The 19,916-nt window shown below is 44.0% G+C and overlaps 1 protein-coding gene across 1 annotated transcript in view; it reads right to left on the reverse strand.

The window, feature by feature from the left end:
• Nucleotides 1-1,306: 1,306 nt before the first annotated feature.
• Nucleotides 1,307-19,916, reverse strand: part of LOC125896252 (uncharacterized) — a 30,919-nt gene continuing 12,309 nt past the window's right edge. The window contains exon 3 of the mRNA XM_049588665.1: nucleotides 1,307-2,551. Within this exon, the coding sequence (XP_049444622.1) occupies nucleotides 2,472-2,551 (80 nt within the window). The 3' untranslated portion in view covers nucleotides 1,307-2,471. The remainder of the gene's footprint in view (nucleotides 2,552-19,916) is intronic.

The raw sequence follows: 19,916 nt of genomic DNA on the forward strand, positions 1-19,916 counted from the left end.
TATAGCAGGGAGTGCTGAGCATGCTAATGAGGTCATTATGTTATGCCTCTCCCTCGCTCCTGCTCTCCTTTACAGTGGGCTTTGCCTGTCAGAGAAGGCAGGGTACCCTGGTAATGCAGCCAACCACAGATGTCACATATGGCACAATGAGAAGACACATGAGCGTCTCCGAGCGAGTCGCAGAGAGAAAGACAGGGTGACGCTCCATTTTTCAGCTAGCATCAAAAGCAAGAGCACGCCATCGATGATTTGCATAAGGTGAGCTTAAAGCAAAGTAAAGAGGAGGGCAACATTCATTTGCTAATTGTTCCTGCTGTGTATTCAATCAGCAACTGCGCAGGATTGTGTATCCTTTTTTTCTCCCCTCTTTTACGCTAGCGCTATTATTTACAACTGAGAGGGAGGGGTTAGGTATCAAGTACATGCAAATGCAATTACAAGATATTTGCATAGCCGTTAACAATTAGAGGGCAGATGGCAAACAGCGGGCATTAAAAAGCGACCGAGCGCCATCTTGGCTGAGGAGACAGCTGGCAGACAGGAATCGGCCATTTTGTAAGCATGGGTCGCTGCCAGGCTGAGGCGTAGAGAGGCGCCAGTCTCTCTCTGTGTGCCAGGAGATTGGCAGGCGAGGGGGAATTGTGCTTTAATACCCTCCCTGGTACAGGCAACAACGACGAACTCCTCCAACATTCAGTGACAGTATGATCACAGCCCAGGGCTCCTGTTGAGAGCTGACTGAGGAGATCAACTACAACAAAACGTGTCCGTGTTCACTTTAAAAACACACACGCACCTCTGAGCAGAGATGGTATCTTATCATAACTGTTACAGCAGGTGGGTACACACACATTTTATTCCTGCTATTCTCCTTGCTCAGTTCAATGTGGCTATCAGAATCATATAATTGCTTTTATTTACCACAAAACAAGCAATTAAATGAGGGCATTATACTCACCAAGAGGTATGAGTCACGCTGTAATCTCTGCAAGTTTCCATGCTTGGCAAACTGTCCATCTCTCCTGTAATGTCCTTCGACGTCCACAAATATGTACAGAACAGTATGTTTTGTGGCATGACCTCTCAGAAAGTTTTCAGCCGGATGGTTCTACCGCTGCATGGGGGGAAAAAAAAATCTTTTCTCCTCTGTGTTTTCTACGGAAGGCATTCACCTCTACACTGCAGCCAGATATTTTCATTCTTGAGGATTTTGCCAATTTACTTTAGTCACAACCAATTTTGCTAAAACATCTGAAGAGCGAGTCTCTTTGTGTGGAGAAGGACTTTTGTAAACGTGGAGGAGAAAAAAAGTCAGATGAAAAACCAACTAGTAACAGACAGAAGTGGGGGGTGGTGGGGGGCACTGAGCAGCTACAACTACTGTCCTTTTCATCTCTCATTCAATTAGCAGCCATTCACTTGGGCTGCCATGGGATCCCTGCTGCACAGCAGTAAGTGGACTTCAGGTGCTATTTCCACACACATAGAGAGAGAGGTATGAAAGCCCAGGCACGCCTTCCTCTCTTCCACCTTATAGATCAATACTGCACTGCCATATCCTCTGATGGGAGCTGCTGTAGTGAGGGTAAGAAAATCTAAGGCGAAAAGACAGGTTGTGTCTGATACGGTGGATGAGAGAAAAAGTTCAAATTGTCCTTTCATCCTGGCTCATGAGATCTTAAGAATATTGTGTGCTACGTGCTTGGAAGTGGGACTGAGCAGAAACGTCCTGTGTACCGTCTCCGATGGATCCATATCAAACAGTTAAGGTGGAATGAGTAATAAGAGGAAGGGAGCTGGAAGAAAAGCGACCTTCGACGTCCTGTCTTATTCTTCTTCCGTTTCTCTCCCTCCCTCGCTGTCTCCGTGTCTCTCTGACAAAGTTTTATCAAGTGGTGTTGGACGCAGCAAAAACCCCTCCGGCGGAACCACACACAAAGACTCTCTCTCTCTGTCTCTTCCCTCTCCCTTTTTCTCTCTATTTTACACACACATGTGCACCTACTGACACACACACTGCGTGTGGGGCGGTTGCAGGGTTAGGGCCCTGGCCCTGGCTGATGCTGGGACTGTTGGAGAAAGATAGAAAGAGAGATGGAGAGAGGAGCTGGGAGCAGTGGTGGTGGTTGGTCCCTGGGCTCCGAGGCCTGCAGGCGGTGCTGGGCAACCTCTGCTAGCCTCTCTCCTCTGTATTGATTTCTGCTGCTCCGCGCTGCTCCGCTCTGCCGCGGAGGCTCCTAGCCGGCGGGGATGAGAGCTCGGCTCACCCGCCTCACCTGCCTCTCTCCTGGCTTGGCTGGCCTAGCCTGCCCACTCTGCCGCAGCTTTGGCTGGCCCCTGCCGGCTCCCCAGGACCCCTATATGCAGCGCCGGGGCCACAGGAGGAAGGCAGCCAGAGAGCCCATGGCGATCCACAGCTGTGTTCACCTGCTCTGGGTTCACCCGCTTCGAACCACCTCCTCGAACGGCTTCTATCCTTCTCTCCTTCCATCCTTCCACCCACTCTGCTTCTCTTTTCCTCCTCCACTGCCTCCTCCTCCTCCTCTTCCTGCTGTACACAAACAACCAGAGACAGAGATGGAGAAAAAAACAAGTTAATCTTAACTTTCAGCATTTTACCCACTCTGAATGTCAATCCTGGTCTTTGATCAGTGAGAAGTCGGGGGTGAGGATTCTGGCATCCTCTCTCAGCCGGTAATGTGAACCTGCTAACCTTAGAGAGCAGAAACTGCAGGGATTGGAGGCCTGAGAGTTAAGTGTGTCAGGCAAAGAGATACTGTCTGCCAAAGGTACTCTCAGCTATTAGATTGTGATATGCTGCAGATAGCAAAATATAGCGAGAGTGGGCCCATTATAAAAATCACCACTGCGTCAACAGAATACATTAGAAATATTTACAGGAAAAGTTTCTCTTCAACAACCACCTTCTTTTGCTCTTCCTAAACCGCACAAGCCCACTGAGTTGTATATTTATTTGCCCTTAATGGTTATAAATAACAGAGGCAACATTTAAAACTGACAGGATTTTTCAAACTACCCTTCCCTCAGCCTTCTCTCTTTGCGCCATAGTGAGTGTGAAGGAATGGAAATGTTTTGGCCGGACCAGTGGTGCTCTATAGAAACTTTGTCAAAGAAAACATCTCAGCTTTTGTATCATCCAGAATTATTCAAATGGGTTCAGCAGCCCTCTTCTTATGATAATAGCAGTTGGGGGGACATTTCTTTGAGGATTCATGGTCCCATTGTGTCCCTCAACAGAGAAAGAGCCGTGGCCAAATTCAACCCCCACCACCCCACATTGCACTGCGCCGCACCAACCGCACGATCTCTAAAATATCCTCGCCACAGCCACCACAGAGCTGTGACAGCCCTTCTGTCCACCTCTCTCCACCCCTCTGCAGGCCTGAAAAAGAGACTAAAACCCACGGGCCGACTGCCAGGGGAATAGAGAAGTAAAGTGCGGAGGTTTAGAGCTGGTGGGCCGGCAAGGCTTTGGGAGTTCGAGCTGTCTGTTAAGGAAAGAGCGAAGGGGGTGTGAGAGTGGTGTGGGGGGTTACACTGTTGGGACAAGAGAACCAAGTTTGGGAGAGGGGGGCGAGTTGAGTTAGGGGGACATGGATGGGGACCGGGGGTGCGGTGCATGTCTCAGACACAATAATACTATTCATTGGGCTCAGACATGGGTGTTAACTCCCCTCTGACAGAGCACAATGGGACTCGGCGGCATTCAGGCAGCCTTGGTGATATTGTTAGTTCAGGGCTGCATTCTCCCTGCCGCAGGATAGAGCGCCTGCATTGTACCCGTCCGGCAGGATGGATGGAGGGAGGTTTGAGAGGTGAAAGGCAAAGAAAGAGAGAACAGTACGTTTGTCTATCTGTCAGTGCTGAAGGAGCGAGGGGCAAAGGGAACAGAGGGCGGAGAGGGTGGGGAGGGGCGGTGGAGGTGTTGGCGTTGGGGGTGTTTTGCCCCATGGCATTGGACTTGTTTGTTTCAGGGGAAAAATAAAAGGAGAAACTGAAACTAAGAGAGACTGAGCAATAAATATTACTCAAGCAGCCGAGTGCAGGGCTAAAGAGGCATTAAAGGGGGTGGGGACACAGACGGAGCGAGGAAGGCATGGTGGCATTTTTATGGGGAAAAAACGTAGCAGGATTGTGTGCTGCTACAGAGTTTAGATGCATTTTGTTCATACGCCTCAAAAGAGGGAGAGCGGAGAGGAGTGGAGTAAAGGGAATGACAGAAAATGAGAACTGTGGCGGTTGCTGCTGTTTGTGACTCGGATGAGGTGACATCCAACGACCACGAGACCTACTTTTCTGGAGGAGAGGAGAGGAGATACAGTATATAATTGTACGGGAGAAAAAACAGAATTGAACCATCACAGTAGGCACTGGGAAATGCAGGCTGTAACTTAGAAAAAGACATACGTCAGGTTTCCATCCAAATATAATGCAAACTGTAAATTAATTTACAGAAAATTATCAAACAAAAATGTGAATTGATGTGTGTTTCCATCCAGTGCTGTTATATAATAATTGTTAGGTTACTGTGATAAACAGCTGGTGGCACTAATTTCCACTTAATAAGTAAATTTGCTGCTCATAATGTCTCACTATTATAGTAAATTAAAATATTTTTGAGTTTGGGCTTATTACTTGTACAAAACAAAACATATGATGGCATCACCCTGAGCTCCAGGAAATTGCAATTAGCATTTACAACCATTTTCTGATGTTATGTAGACAAATCAATCCATGATCAATTGAGAAAATAAATAGCAATAAAAATGATCATTAGTTGCAGCCCTAAAATCATCCAAAGAACAAAAGCATGTTCAAATTTGTTATACAAGTGAGTCTTCCTTATTGACATGTCATATATAAAAGGCAACACTACTGCCTCATTTCCACTGCATGGTGCAGCTAAACTCAACTTGATTCAACTCTCTTGGCACCAGCTGCTTTTCTCGATTGTGTTTTCCACTGCGGACAGTACCCTCGTAGTGAAGACAGGATTCCTGGTTGATTGCCATAGCGACGCCGTGCGAAACTGCCGTGACATCATCTTTAACGCACCACTCACTGGATCCTTTTACCAGGAACAAACTTTGTCAATTGTGCGGCAGACTGTACATAGTGTATGGCATTGGTTTGAGGGCTGGGATTTTTGCGATCTTAAGTGAGCGAATAAAAAAATGTGGTTGCTATTGACTGTAACTTGACTATTTCAAAATGGCAGGTTTGTGCAGGATGTCAAGTGCCACGCTGGTTACAGTTCACTCTGATCATTTAGTGGTCTGCAGTGTTTTAACTCTACCTTTTAGTATCGGCTCATCTCACTTGGAACCTCCCACCAAGGTGGTACCAAAAAAATGTACCAGGTACTTAGTGTTGTTTTTGGCGGCCTGTTTTAATTTTAGTTTTAGTCTAGTCTTTGTGTCAAACTGTCATTTTAGTTTTTATTAGTTTTAGTCACGTTCATACTCTTTCTTGTCTAGTCAAGTTTCAGTCAACTAAAAGTCTGAGCATTTTAGTCTTATTTTAGTCAGAATAATCCATGACTATTTTCATCTCGTTTTAGTCGATGAAAATTGTATTTTAGTCTCTTTTTAGTAATGCAATTCTATTATACCCAGTCAATATAGTATAAGTACCTAGTATAGTATAACCAAACCAAAATTTTCTTTTCTAAATTAGCTCCCAGTTAGAGCTATATATATTTATTTATACAACAGTTAGTTCCGACCGAGTAATTTGATGGGACAAGAGGCATTCCGTGAGTGCTGATATAGAGTATAACATCACTGGGACTTGTAACAGTAAAATCACTCCGCTCACAGGTGTTATAAATATAAATACAGCCGTTAATTAACCAACTGTCACACTCGCTACACTGACACAAACTGACACTAGCGTTATACCAAGAAGATAGATATTTTCCCCAAAATTACATTTGAATTAAATTATGAGTGGTTGTCAGGAGAGGACGAGGAAAAGGAAAGCCAGGACTCTTCTGTGCAGACCTCCAGGTGTGTTTGTGTAACATCAGCCGAGCTCGACAAACTGTAGAGGAGCAAAAATTAAACGATAACATTTCATCAGCCAAACTGGACGAAGTTACACAGTTGCAGATCAATGTAAATACAAAGTAGCTTGTGAGTTCCTGGTGTGTGTGCCGTGTTGCCTGGCAGCAGACTGGGGGAACTGTTTTTTTTTTGTGGAGCTACATAACATACTTAAATAATTTATTTCATCACCTTTTGTTAACATTTCGTTACTCAGCATTGCTGTTTAAGCTGTTGTTGAACTGTTGTATAAAAGCAAATCACATGAAAGTGAGTGATGTTGTACTGTATATTGTCACGGCTGTAATCCGTCTGCGCAGTGCGACGCACAGCCTAGGAAACAGCAATACTGCAAAATAATAATAATAACGTGACTAAACATTATAACGTTATTTCGTCTCGTCTCATTTTGGTCAAAGAAAATGAAGAGACATTTTAGCAGAGGTTTTATTTTGTAAACCACATTTAGTCTTGTTTTTATTCGTCAACAATATTGCATTATATATTTAATTATAGTTATTGTCACATGACCACCATTTACGTTGCGTCTTGTCTCGTTTTCGTCATGTGATAAAGGTTCGTTGACAACGATATTTAGTCATATGTTTCGTTGACGAACTAAACTGACCCCCCCCTCATACAAGTGCGACATTATTGTCTTTAACAGGCTATGATGCACACAATTTAGAGCTATGCAAATGAAGTGAGAACATGTAAAAATAGACACAGCCAAGTCATCCAACCATGTCAGCATAGCTTGTTGGAATGAGGGCTAAATAGCACTCCAAAGTTTGGCTAAGTTTTTGCAAAGGAATAACTGGCACAGTGATTTTAAAAGGTCTCCCTTCAACTCTCACCTCAAGGTATCCGACTTAAAATCTCTCCTGTACTTGAGAAGGCATGTTCCCAGTAAATGGTTTGTTCCTTATAATGTATGTACTAAATTAAAGCTGTATAATTAGCTGTTTCAGGAAAAGGACAACCAGCCTATCTGAAGAAAAATGAATTGCCTAACATAACACATTAAAATAGGATTGCTGTGGAACTCAAAACGTTAATTTTATCAGTGCTGGTATATGCACATTAGATAATTAGCAATATCAAATGTAAACTATGAAACCTAAGTATATTAGTATGTGATTCTTTAACTTTCTGTACAGACATAGTTCTCAACTATCCTATAGATTTCAACAGCATTATGAAGTCCTGAAATCCAGTTATAGCTTTTGGTCTGGCCACCCCTTTAAAAATCTAGGGGTGCCACTGTAGGTACTATCCACAACTTTGGCTGATGCAAAATAAAACAAGAGTGAGTCAAGTTTAGTGAAGCTATGCTGTACCATGCAGTGGAAATGCAGTATATGTTGCCATATGGGCTCATAGACATCTCATCAAATTCCTTTAGAAGCTGCAGTCACTGAACGTCTACCTCCCACTGAGCACTTATAAAATAGCAGGTCTATAGTTGCAGTAAGGTATAGATGAAAAGGACAGAGATTTAAAAGACCGCAGTACGCATGGCTTCACACACACGTATCTAATCACTTACTCACTAGACACATGACACACAACCCACATTTGCGCACACACACACACACACACACTCAGAGTATCACTGCTCCTTCTGCACAGAACAACCTGCTTTCATGAACAGTACTTTGTTTGTTTCCCCTCTGGTAAACTCTGACCAACCGTTCCCATAGCAACCTTACCTACTCGTTCCCTGTGTGAATGTGTGTGTGCAAAAGAGAAAAAGAGGAAGAGAGGTATGTGGGGTTGTGTGCAGGTTTAGAGCAGGACTTCCTGATCTTAATACAACAGATGCACCTGTGTGTGTGTTTACGTGTGTGTGTGTGTGTGTGTGTGTGTGTGTGTGTGTGTGTGTGGGTGGGTGATGTGCTGGTGGAAAAAAATATGAATCAAGGGATCCTGTTTATGTACACCTCAGTCTCTGATGAACTTTGGATAAATCTGGCTAAAAGCAACAAGCTAACCTTTCACCCAAAGCATTCACACATGTTGGCCTATTTCTATTTATTTGCATTTACTCTCAGCAGTCTGGAGTCAAACTGGCCCCCTCAGAGAAGGAAAGAGCCAGCGGTGTGATGCTGGGGTTTTCAGGCAGGCAGGGGCATGGCTCTCGTCAGGGGGCTAATGCCCTTCAGGGGTGGCTGAGGTAGGTAGGGTACTGCCCTTTGTCCCTGGTGGGGGGATTACACTGGTCAACCAGCACAGACAATGTACCCCCCTCCTGGGATGGGAGGACCAACCTGCTCTCTACCAATGATAGGGGCAGTCAACTGATCACTAACTTAATTAAGGACAGAGCAAAGTAAGAGAGGAGGAGGAAGGGTGATGCAGGAGACAGAGCGAGAGGTTGAGAAGAAGTAGAGGCAGGGGTGATGAAAGGGGGGGAGGATAAAGAAAAGAAAGTGAGAGGGGAAGAAAGCGATGCAAGGAGCACAGGGACACGCTAAAATAAGAAGAGGCACGGAGTTAAAAAGAGAGCAATGGGAAGCGGCGGAGGGGTGAACAGAAGGCTTCTCTAGCACAGGATTAGGGGAGGGAAGATGAAAGGATCAGGTCTAACAGAGGACGGGAAAAAGGCCAGGAGAGATGGCCAGAGGAGGGAGAGCAGCGACTTAAACTCAAAGCAAGGAAATCAAGTAGAAGAGCGAGAAAGGAGAGGGAGAAAGCTCAGGTGTCTGTGACCTCGAGGCACTAGTGGAAGAGGCCTTTTTTATAACAAGTGCACAATGTGAAAACTCCCTCTCTGTTCCCTATTTATGCCACTGCACACACACCTATTCAAATCCAATGACAAATGCAGCAGATAATTCTATTACAGAGAACTTTAATAGAGGATATTTAGGGGACAGTTAGCGGGCCCAGGTAGCATAGCTCAGGCCCACTGCAGACAGATATGGCTCTGCAATACTTAACAACAGGGATTTGGCAGCACTGTTGATTGAACATGCCAAATCCCATTTGTCGGAGGACTGTGCGCGTTTGTATCGACACTCTGTAACCTTGTGGCTCCGTAAAAGGAGACCTCAGTGTGTGTGTGTGTGTGTGTGTGTGTGTGTGCCTGGCGGGCAGGCACACAGGCAGGTGGGTGGCACGGTTCAGCTGGATAGGTACATTGGTCTAAACTCCCCTCCATCTATGCTCCTCTCCATCCCTTCATCCTCCCATCTTTACTCCGCTGTCTGCCTCGATTCCCTCACTTCACAAAAAAGGGTGACAAGAAGGAGATAGAGAGGCTTTCTCAACACTCCTTTTCTTGCTTTCCCTCCCTCCCTCCCATCCTCCCCCTTCCCTCCCTCCGTTCCTTCCATCCCCTATGGTAGAGCTGCCAGACAGGAGTGCTCAGCAGCTCTCCGAACGTTATTGATCCTGAGAGCAAGCCGGCCAGGGAGTTGGTGTCTCTCCCTCTCTCTCTATCTCTCCTCCCTCCATCACACCCTCATCCCCCACCACAGCCCGCAACTTTTTCCTCCCCCCTCCACTCCCTCCCTCTCCGCCTCTACTTCATTTATCAAGGTTAAAGAACTCTTATAAAAAAAGGAAGAAGGGGTCGCCTGGATGTTATCTGACTTCATGAAAGAAATCCCCTCAGGCCACTCCACTAGAGGAGGATGCTCTTTGCCAGACCCAACTCTACACACACTTGCACACACACACAAAACACGCAGTGGCACCAAGCAGCGGCCTACTCATAGCCAGTCAGAAATAGAAAGTAGCGTGTCCAGTTTGGTACACAGCAACAGGACAATCAGAAATAGAAATGAAGAGGATGGAATGAATGGACAACGCAGGAAGAAATGAGAAAAATTAGTCACTGTGTATTACCCAACGAGGTCAAACATGAACGTTACAGCGCCGCATTCTTACAAGACATAAAGAGTTTAATAAGAACATCTTTTGGGCTGCCAGGTGCACTGCATGCTCTTATCCAGTAAGTAAGTGGGTGAATGGTTCATTCAGCTACAGCTGCAGTACTATGCCATCCTGGAGGAGGATGAGCACCATTTTTCACAACCTGGCAACACAAATGTTATTTTTAGAGCTGAAACAATTAGTCGATCAACTGATTTGCAAAAATTTTGATAATCAATTAGCCTAATGATTTATCTTTAAGTATAAATGCCAATAAGTTTTTTAAATGGGAATATTGTTTTTATTTTATTAGTATAATAAACTGACGACTCCCCACTTTAAATTTCCACTGCTAGTACCTCTATCAAGCTTTTCAATTTGGCACACCAGGTCTGAAGTTAACAATGATAACAACAGTGGCGTGTCTCAACTTTTATGACTGCGTTAGCCCAAGCAGGGCACTGACTTATTCAAGTTTGGCATGAAGTATGTGCGTGCACACACACACACACACACATATACAAACAGGTTGGAATAACATTAACTCACCATTTCAGTCTCTACTACCAAAATCTACTTTAATTACTGACAATACAGGATCATACAGTTTCTCACATTCCTGTGTTTAAAATTGTAATTTAAGACAAGTAGACCTACCAATCACAACACAACAGAGTGACACCACACAAATACAAAGCTTCCATACTATTTTCTTTAAGTGCTTAAAAAGAATTAATATCTCCAACAGAGAGCAACAAAGAAACAATACATATTCAAAAATACAGTGCCAGTATAAAGCACAGATATAGAAACATAGATGCCTCATTGGCTGCTGGATCTAACATCAACGGTGCCACCATACTAAAGGGAGCAAGGCTTGCCTGTGAGCAAATGCAAAAGGGGAACTGCATATTTTCTGGATAAAAAGGACTGTAACATTTATAATTTATCAAATAAATAAACCTAAGGTCCCATCTCTGACAAGGCAGATAGGCAATCATAGTTTATGATAATTGGGCGGCACCTAGAGTGGCCAATCACATTTCAGGGGTGGCCCACCCAAGCCCACAGTCCTGAAAAAGGGCATTGTCACACATGAGCAAAGTTAACCCCAACAAATACTCGCCTCCTATTCACTTCCATTCAATGTGAGCAGAGGGGTGACTAAAACAGTCACTTTTGGTGGCAAAGGAACTTTGCATCTTTGCATCACACGGAGTTAAACTTTGGTGAACTTTGCCTGGCAAAGTTGCAGCCTCAACCAATAGCAAAGAAGTCACAGTAACTAATGTGTAGCGGTGGGTGTACTCCACTTTGGTTCGCCCGTGCATCACTTATAGCAACGAGTGCTAGGAAAGCTGTTTAAATGGAGTGTAATCTGGGTCTGACCTTTTGCTACATGTCATCCCCTCTCTCTCCAACCTTTCCTGTCTATCTAAGCTATCCTATCACTAAATGCAAAAATTAATCTAAAAAAAGGGATGTAATCTGTCAGCCAGCAGCAGCAACCACGTGTTTGTCAGCTGACAAAACAAAGTCAGCCTATGGGGCAAAAGTCATGGTTGTTTCCTATTTAACAAAAAATTGCCTGCATGGACAGTAATATTCACAGTATCATTTTATTTAGGCCGGCATAACATCCATTAGTTCTCGGTCTAATCAATCTTCCTTGACTTGTCTGTGTTTGTATGAGCCACGTGGTCATGGTGACGTCTACGCCGCCGACAAATAAAGCTAACACTCAGAATGACCTACTAGCACAAACTGTGGATTGGCAGTGCACTTAAGAGGCGGAAAAAATCCAGAGGACATGCCCATACCTTTTAACCACATTTACAGAACTAGTAGTCCATTCTGATAGATCTATCACTACTGATAGGCCATTCTGAGCAGGTAGCTCTATTTGTCAGAACACTGGTTCTGATCACTGGCCGAATCCAAATGTCCACCCTCTGGACTTGCAGACTGAGCCCTCGCGGACTTCAGTCACAGGTACTGTGACGAGTTCACCGTCATCACAAAGTTTGCAAGGGCAGAGACTGCAAGCCACTGATGGACAGCCCTTGAGACTGTTTTACTTGTTGTCATTGAAACTTCTGAGCAACAATTATAATCATTGTAATTGCTGTCATATTCTGTCAGTTCATCTCTCCCTGCAGAGAACAGATATAAATCCCATGTATGGGGTAAACAACATAAACTTCTGTATAACATATATACTGCACTTTTAAATATAGAGAGGTTTGTAAATAAGGACTGAGCTATGACTAAATAGATTGGGTAGGCCTATTAGTTACCAGTTATCAGAAAATCTTTTGTTGTTTTCCTGACATTTTTCTAGCCTATATATTTGGCATTACAGTGTACAACCTATGGGGTAGGCTGCAATAATACAATGAATTTTAATTACCCTCTATAGTCTATATTTCTACATATTTCTGTATTGTGATGTTGTAGAATATTATTTCTGGCCTACACGATTCAAGTGTTGTTTAATAGGCTAAATTAAGTGTTTTACAAATACATATGTTTTGTTTTTTGTCGGCTATTGAAAAAAAAAAGCTACCACTTCACGTCTGCATTGCAATGAATTGTGGGCATTTAAATCACTTAAGTCTGCTGAAGTCTGCACCCCAAGCAAACTCTCTGGAAGTCTGCCGAAAGTCCGCTTTCAGCCCCTTGTGCAGTGGATGAATTGTACATTTGGACAGCCCTAAACACTTCCCAGGAACGCGGCCGCTAAGTGTTCCTGTCTGCAAGTTCGGTCAAGTGCGGATATTGGGATTCAGCCTACTAAACGTCGAGCAAACTCCGCCTGCTCGGTGCACCGCAGGTGTGCGCCAGCGTTGTAATAGTGTGGACCCAGTGACTGCATGAAAATAGCCATGAAAAATACAACCTACCCCCATATGAGAGATGGTACCTTGCTGGAAGGCAAGTCGGGAGACAGGTATGCACCCTAAGAAAATGAAAAAATGTACCAATACGGCAAATTTTTTGCTGTACTTATTAGCAAGCTAGCTTCCGGTGTCCATCACATCAGGTACTGCCATTCAGCACTGCGCATGCGGTGGTCACTCGCTTGCATTCGTTTATGTATGACCGCTCCCTACAGTGACAGGTTTACTGTACCAGTTTAAGTTCTTATAAAGTTTTGAAACAATTGGTTCTCTATTTCAGACAAAAGTAGCCAAAAGCAGGCTCTCATTTCTAACTGGCGACCGTCAATTTTACGGTTTAAAATAACCGAACTGTCAACTGACGGACTTTATCCGCGCTAGCTAGCTAGCTAGCTACCTAAGCTAACGCTAGCGGTATAAATTGTTTGAAACGCATTTCCGGCTGACTTTAAAATGTTTCTAGCCCAGTCGTTTTGAAACAAGAACCCTGTAACACACTATTTAAATAATTACTTACACTGTTGCTCCACTCCACCCTCCATATAACCAAGTATTACAGCTACACGCAGGCCGTTAAGACAGGTGGAGAAATCCAAAGCTCAAAGGGCTGGCTGTGCCTAGTTACGGTTGCTAGGCTATGATTGGATGATTCTATTCGAGGGCGGGGCTTTATGCGCATGTGATTTCCTGTTTTGTGACATTTTATACAGCAAAGATTGAGATTGAGAAAATGATAATAATCATTAGTTGCCGCCTTGGTTATGTTTATTCATGCATATAACTGATTTATTAAGCATTAGTTTATTATTTATAATATACATAAAGTCATCTCAGGTAAACTTATTAGAAAGTGGAACCAAAATAATTCACAAAACTACACAAAGAAGTACATCTGGAAAGTTAGTTTGCACAAAGCCACCAGGCCTGTACATTTTAAGCTCTATTATCCATCTGTGGAGGGAATACAGTTTCTGCATTTCCAGTCTTTAAGAGACTGTAGCAGCTATTGTCCCTGTTTGTAAAAGGACTGGAAATGGCTCTACGTGTGGAGTACATCCTGTCTTCCATTGTTACTGCTTTCACTCTCCCCTATAAAGGCCTGCCTGCACTCCAGGCTACAACTGCCAGGCAAATACACACAGCAGCACATTACAGAGCCATACCTTCCCCTCCCTTTGTGCTCAGTAATTGCCACAATGCATCTTCTCGTCCAGCTAATTAAGTGAGTCTTTCCCATTGTCTCCCAATACTATCACCTCTTCACACAGCCAGAGAGAGAGAGAGAGAGGGAGAAGAGGGAGAACTATTAAAGCAAGAGATGGGAAGAAATACAAAGGCAGGAGTCCAAATAGAGAGAGGATGAATGACAAAGGCATGTGTCTGTGTCCTAGTAAATGTTTACCTGTTGAAAAAGGTGCCTGTTGTCTGTGTTTGCCGGTGAGCTGTAAACAGCGCATTACTGCTGTCAGACGAAAATCTTCATTCTCAATAAAGTCATTTCAGAATTCAGGGGAAAGACTCTCAGCTTTTAGATTGACAGCAATGCATTTTAAAATTGATAACACGAAGCCAGAGCGTTTTACCCACTGTTAGACGCTGTAAAATAACCAAAACTGGAGTGTCGCGGGTTATTTGGCTGACGACCATGACAGAGAGTTATAAGGTGAATGTGTTTTATTGTTACTTCACTGGAGTGTTTGACCTTCACTTTACAGAATGATGTATGAACAGAGTTTGACACAGGAAGGCTGTTTTCACAGTCATCTACAAGGGGAAAGTTTCTGTGCGCTCACCTTAAATCTGAGTGTTACACCTGCATGTACATTAAAACAACTGGTTTGGAAGCCAAACATGGTGCAATATTAAACATACAGATGCATGGTGTGGAAACTGACTTGAGAACGGTCACATCTTGTGTCCAGTTGTTAAAAAATAATGGCCAATATTTTCATTTTAATATTTTATTTTATTTTATTTTCAATGAGGGAGAAGAAGTAGGCATAACTATAAGAATTTTAATGAGGTTATTGAACTTTTTTGTTTAAAAAAAACCAACACAAATTATTATTCAAAGAATTTAAGAATATTATGTTAATACATGAGAGGTGGGATAAAAAATTGATACAGCATAGTACTTCGACATTTTGCGTGGCAATATTATATCGATACACAGATGCTAAGAATTAATTTTTTAAATTATGTTAACCATTAATATTGCACATTTAAATGTATCTTTTGGTAGCCTATTAGAATAAAAATATTGATCACTCTGTCAATCAACTAGATACATTTTTCTGCAATTAAAATGTTAAAAATGAGGTAAATAATTTAAGGAATTTATCTTAAACAGATGTTGACAGAGTTTTCTTAGGGGACTTAATTTGTAGCTGAAGAAAGGTAATAGATTAAAATATATTGCAATAGATATTATCACAATTCTCAACATATCGTAAAATATTTACAAATAATATTGTATCATGACCTAAGTATTGTGATATCATTGTGTGTGTGTGTGTGTGTGTGTGTGTGTGTGTGTGTGTATGTATATAAATATATATATGTATACAAATATATACATATATAGGTATATAATAGTCATAATGAACAACTATGGGTTGCCTAGTAGCCCAGTGGGTAGTGCAGGTGCTCCACATATAAGGGCACTGTCAGCCATGGGTTCAATTTCAGCCTGTGGCCCTCTGTTGCGTGTCATCCCATCTTTCTTACCATATCATTCTTGGTCTGTCCTGTCTAATAAAGGCATAACAAGCCAAAAAAAACAACTATTACAATAAAATTAAACTATATATCACGATATAAGTCCAAGTAAAACATATATATATAATGAAACACTAACAGGAAGTAATTCTGGAACAGGTCCAGGAGTGAGCCTGGCTGTTTGAACTAAAATTGCCCTCGCCACCCACTTAAAAAAAAAAAAACAGAGGAAATACTAATAATTTCACTCTGAAGCGTTTCTCTATCACATATCTTCATAAAGGCGTGAATTCATTTAAGAAGAGCACTCTTATGTGCAATATCCTGGATATTCCCAATACCACACCATGCATTATGCTGTCTGTTGCAATAGTTATACGAGCTTCAAACTGTCACAACTTCGCTGCATCTGTGCACGATGGTGGATGTACTTGATGGAATCCATGATGAACAAATAGAGAACAGGTGCTTTTGTTTCTCCGTCTTCTTTATATCCTCAGACCTTTTAGTGTGGCGAACAGAGGAGTTTGTACAACTGAATTATTGGAGGACACAGACCAACAGACTCATCTAAATTCCACTTCTCTTAAGAGTTGCTAGGAGGGCCCCCCTCCTCTAAAACACCCACACACACACAGACAGACACATCCCCTTCACACTCGCTCCATGCTCAAGTCCACTCGCTGACCTCTCAGGCCAGACACTCTCTTCCCAAACCCCCAAAATCCTCCCCCCCTAAAAAAAAATCCCCTCCCAACCCTCAACCCCTCCTTGAACCTCTACCACCCCCACCTCCCCCTTCCCATCCTGAACGCCCTTTCCTTCCCACACTCAAGTTCCTGTCAAGGCCCTGACGGACAGACAGACAGACAAGTAGGGTGACATCATGGTGCAGAGAGAACGAGGGAGAGACAGAGGAAGGGGGCTGCCTGCCTGTCTGCCCCCAGCACCCACACAATACAGCAGGGCATCTGGCACTGGGGTGGTGGTGGTGTTGGGGGACTGGGTGGGGGTCTGTCAGGACAAAGCGTTTACATCCCCCTCCCTGGAATATGATTATAGTTTGTAAATGGCGACTGAGACGTAAATGTGTGAGGAGAAGAAAGGGGCTGGGATGCTGCGGCAGTGGGAGGGTGGGTGGGTGGGCGGTTGACACAGTTATGGGTGTATACAGTGAAGACACCAACACATAAATTAGTCCAACTATATGAAGAGGACTTTGGGATATACATGAATGCCTTAATGGAAATGTCAAATGGAAAATCTGTTCCAGTATGCAGTGTGAGACATTTTATAAATGGCCACATCTTCGTGTAGATTTTTATTTTTAATGCAGTTTTGTTGATTATTTTTCCTCCACAAACTGAAATTTAAACTGCTCAAACTAGCAGGTGTAGCAATGATCTGCATGTGTGTTTGGTCACTTGCAGCTTGTTAATTTGCAGGACCCAGGTCGAAACAATGGTGCCAACGGGATAGAAATCAGTGTCATAATACTCTGTCTCTGCAGCGGCCCCCACCTCTGTCTCCGTCTGAGAGGCTGTCTACTCGGCTGTGTGCATACAAGTGTGTGTCTGTCTGTGTGCATACATAAACTAAATGAGCTGTGCGTATGCATTGTGCGAGTCCGCAGGCCCAGTGTATATATTAGAAATGTGACTTGACCCTGGCAGGCTGAAGCAGGGTTTCTGCGTCGTACTGGGCGTGGGAAAAAGGGGAGACCTCTTTTCACAGCTGCTCCGGCCGTTGCATTGAACCAATGGAGGCCCCCACCACCCCCAACCTGCCTCCGTCGCTAATGCCCCCCCTACCCTCCCTCACTCCCCCCTCCTTCCCATTCACTCTGCAGCCTGCTGCCTTTCAGTGGACCCCCGTCCCTCCCTCCTGCGCTCTGTTCGTCACCCTGCTGCACCCCACCATCACAGCCACCACCAACCTCTAATACAGCCACCTCGCCATTCAGCCAGTGTGCATTGAGATGCCAGAGGCCTCTGAGCTTTAAGGGGGTACAGAGAAACAACACAGCAAAGTGACTAATGACGTGAGGCGACTAATGCCAATGCAAAATAGGTAACTAACAAAACAAATTTGCTTACGTATGCTTGTACTGACACACCACAACTTAACATAACCCCTAAAATCAGACCCCCTACTTCATTTCTCACACTTCTTGTTTCTCATGAGTTTGCTCTACTTTTTTTTTGTTCTTCAAAAAACTGTTTTTCTCACTCTCACATTTTCTTCTCTCTTTCCTTCTCCGAGCCCCTCTGCAGATACTTTAATTTATGTTAACATACGCTACCACTCTACACTCAGTGCCTACACCCCCTCTCAACACACACACACACACACACACACACACACACACACACACACACACACACTTACCACCTCCCTCCATCCAGTGTATTCATTTGAAGAGATTTATTTCCTATCAAGCTGCATAATGCAGAGGGTATAATTCAAATCAACTTTTAAGAACAGCCAAGCAGCACAGTTTATGTATACAAATCTAAAAAGCCTCGTACAAAAAAGGAAAAAAAAATCCCAGCAAACAGCGGGGCATTAAAAGCAGATTGGCAACTTTAAGAAGCCATGGGTGGGCGGTGGGTGTTTGGTTTTGCCATTAAAGATAACCTATTACTGATAAACCTCACAATCAGTCTGCTTAAACGCATAATGCGGGCTTCATTTGTTTCAGATACTCTTGATAATCTGACAGTATAACCATGCAAAGGCAGGCTCAGAGTGGAGTCATGAAACACGCACACCCACATGCAATTTTAGAGAAACTTTAAAAGGTCACATAATGTGCAGAATAACTCCAGCAGATTCTCAGGAGCAGTCCTATCGTGCTGTCTAGCTACCCCGCTGATACGCCAGGCGTGTTGAGGAAATGTTGAGAAGCAGCGAGGGGGCAGCGACGGAGGGGGGGGGGGGGGGGGGGTTGTAGCCGAGAACCTGAAAGGACTCCATCTCCCTTGGCCAACATGCCATGACGGTGTGGAGCAGCAGCCTGAATTGGTTTCTCTGGGTTGGCGGAGCTGGAGAGGTGATGGCAAGATGAGCCCGAATGGGGATGGAAAGGGGTGGAAGGGGGGGAGGCTGTGGGGGAGGAGATACTGAGGTATGTGTGTTTATGTGTTTGAGGGGGAGAATAAGAGAGGGAGGGAGAGGGATGCAGACCGGATCTGAGGTACTGTAAATGAGCGGATTACTGCTGCCCTCTCTTCGAGTCTTTCCATATACATGAGAGTGCTCGAATGTGGAAGCATCGCTGCTGTGTGTGAAATCACACATCCTCCGGCCCACACTTCCTCTACGAACAATTGTAACAAATGCACATATAGTACATGGGTCCTGTAAGGGTAAAACGAGGCGTGAATGCGGACCCATGCGTGCTAGCTCTTAATTGCTGTTATGAATACAAAGAGGATGTGAGGAGTGTCACTTCTGGATTGATGTGTCTCTGCGTCAAATTTAGCCTGTAGCTATGCCTCCACTTCTAAAGCCCATGTCCAGCCGAAGCTTGTTTGCATCGATTTATCTAGTTTGTGGATATGATATTGACTAAGTAGACGGGCAGCCCTTATCGAGTTGAAGCAAAGCGAAGGAGGTTTAAGAGGTGGTCGAACGTTATGGAGGAGGATAGCCACAGGCTGTGAAATCTCCTCTGATCTTCCCTTGTCTGATTCTCAAACGCAACTCTTTCTCTGGGGGGGCATGCTGATATAGAAATAGGCCAATGTCACAGAACGCTCATCTAACCCTGGAGGGAAATAAAGGAGAAAAAAAAAATCACTTCTTCTGTTTCTCCCCGATGACAGACCTCAATCTCTGCGGATGGGGCTTCGTCTCCCTCTCCTCCCCTCTCCAACGCTCCCTCCATCACTCCGTCTACTTTGTTCTCCGCAGGAGGTTGAACATGCACGAGCTGAGCGGCATTCTCGGCCTTGATGGCCCGCCGCAGCAGCTGTTAGGATAGCGAAGGTAATCTTTAGTCGTGTCACTCAACACTGAGAGGGGAAGCTGAGAGGGAAGTGAGTGAGTCACCTAGTTCTAGTTTCAGCCGTCCATCATCTTCTGCATTATGCACTGTTATAAAAATCTACAGCTTGGAAGGTTTTGACAACTAGTTAGCAGAGTAGCCATGGGCGGGTTATGAGACAAAGGGCCCCTGGGCACAGATATGCAAAATGGCCCACCACCTCTCCTACACAAGAGTAAGACACACAGACTTAATGGTGGTTTGCCTCTTTTTTGTTGCTGTTTTGTGTCTCTTTGTAGTCGCTATGCATTGTTTTGCGGTTTTGGGTCTCCTTGTAGTTGTTTTGTGTCTCTAAGAGGTAATTTT

Source organism: Epinephelus fuscoguttatus, linkage group LG10 (assembly GCF_011397635.1).
Source record: "Epinephelus fuscoguttatus linkage group LG10, E.fuscoguttatus.final_Chr_v1".
NCBI lineage: Eukaryota > Metazoa > Chordata > Actinopteri > Perciformes > Serranidae > Epinephelus > Epinephelus fuscoguttatus.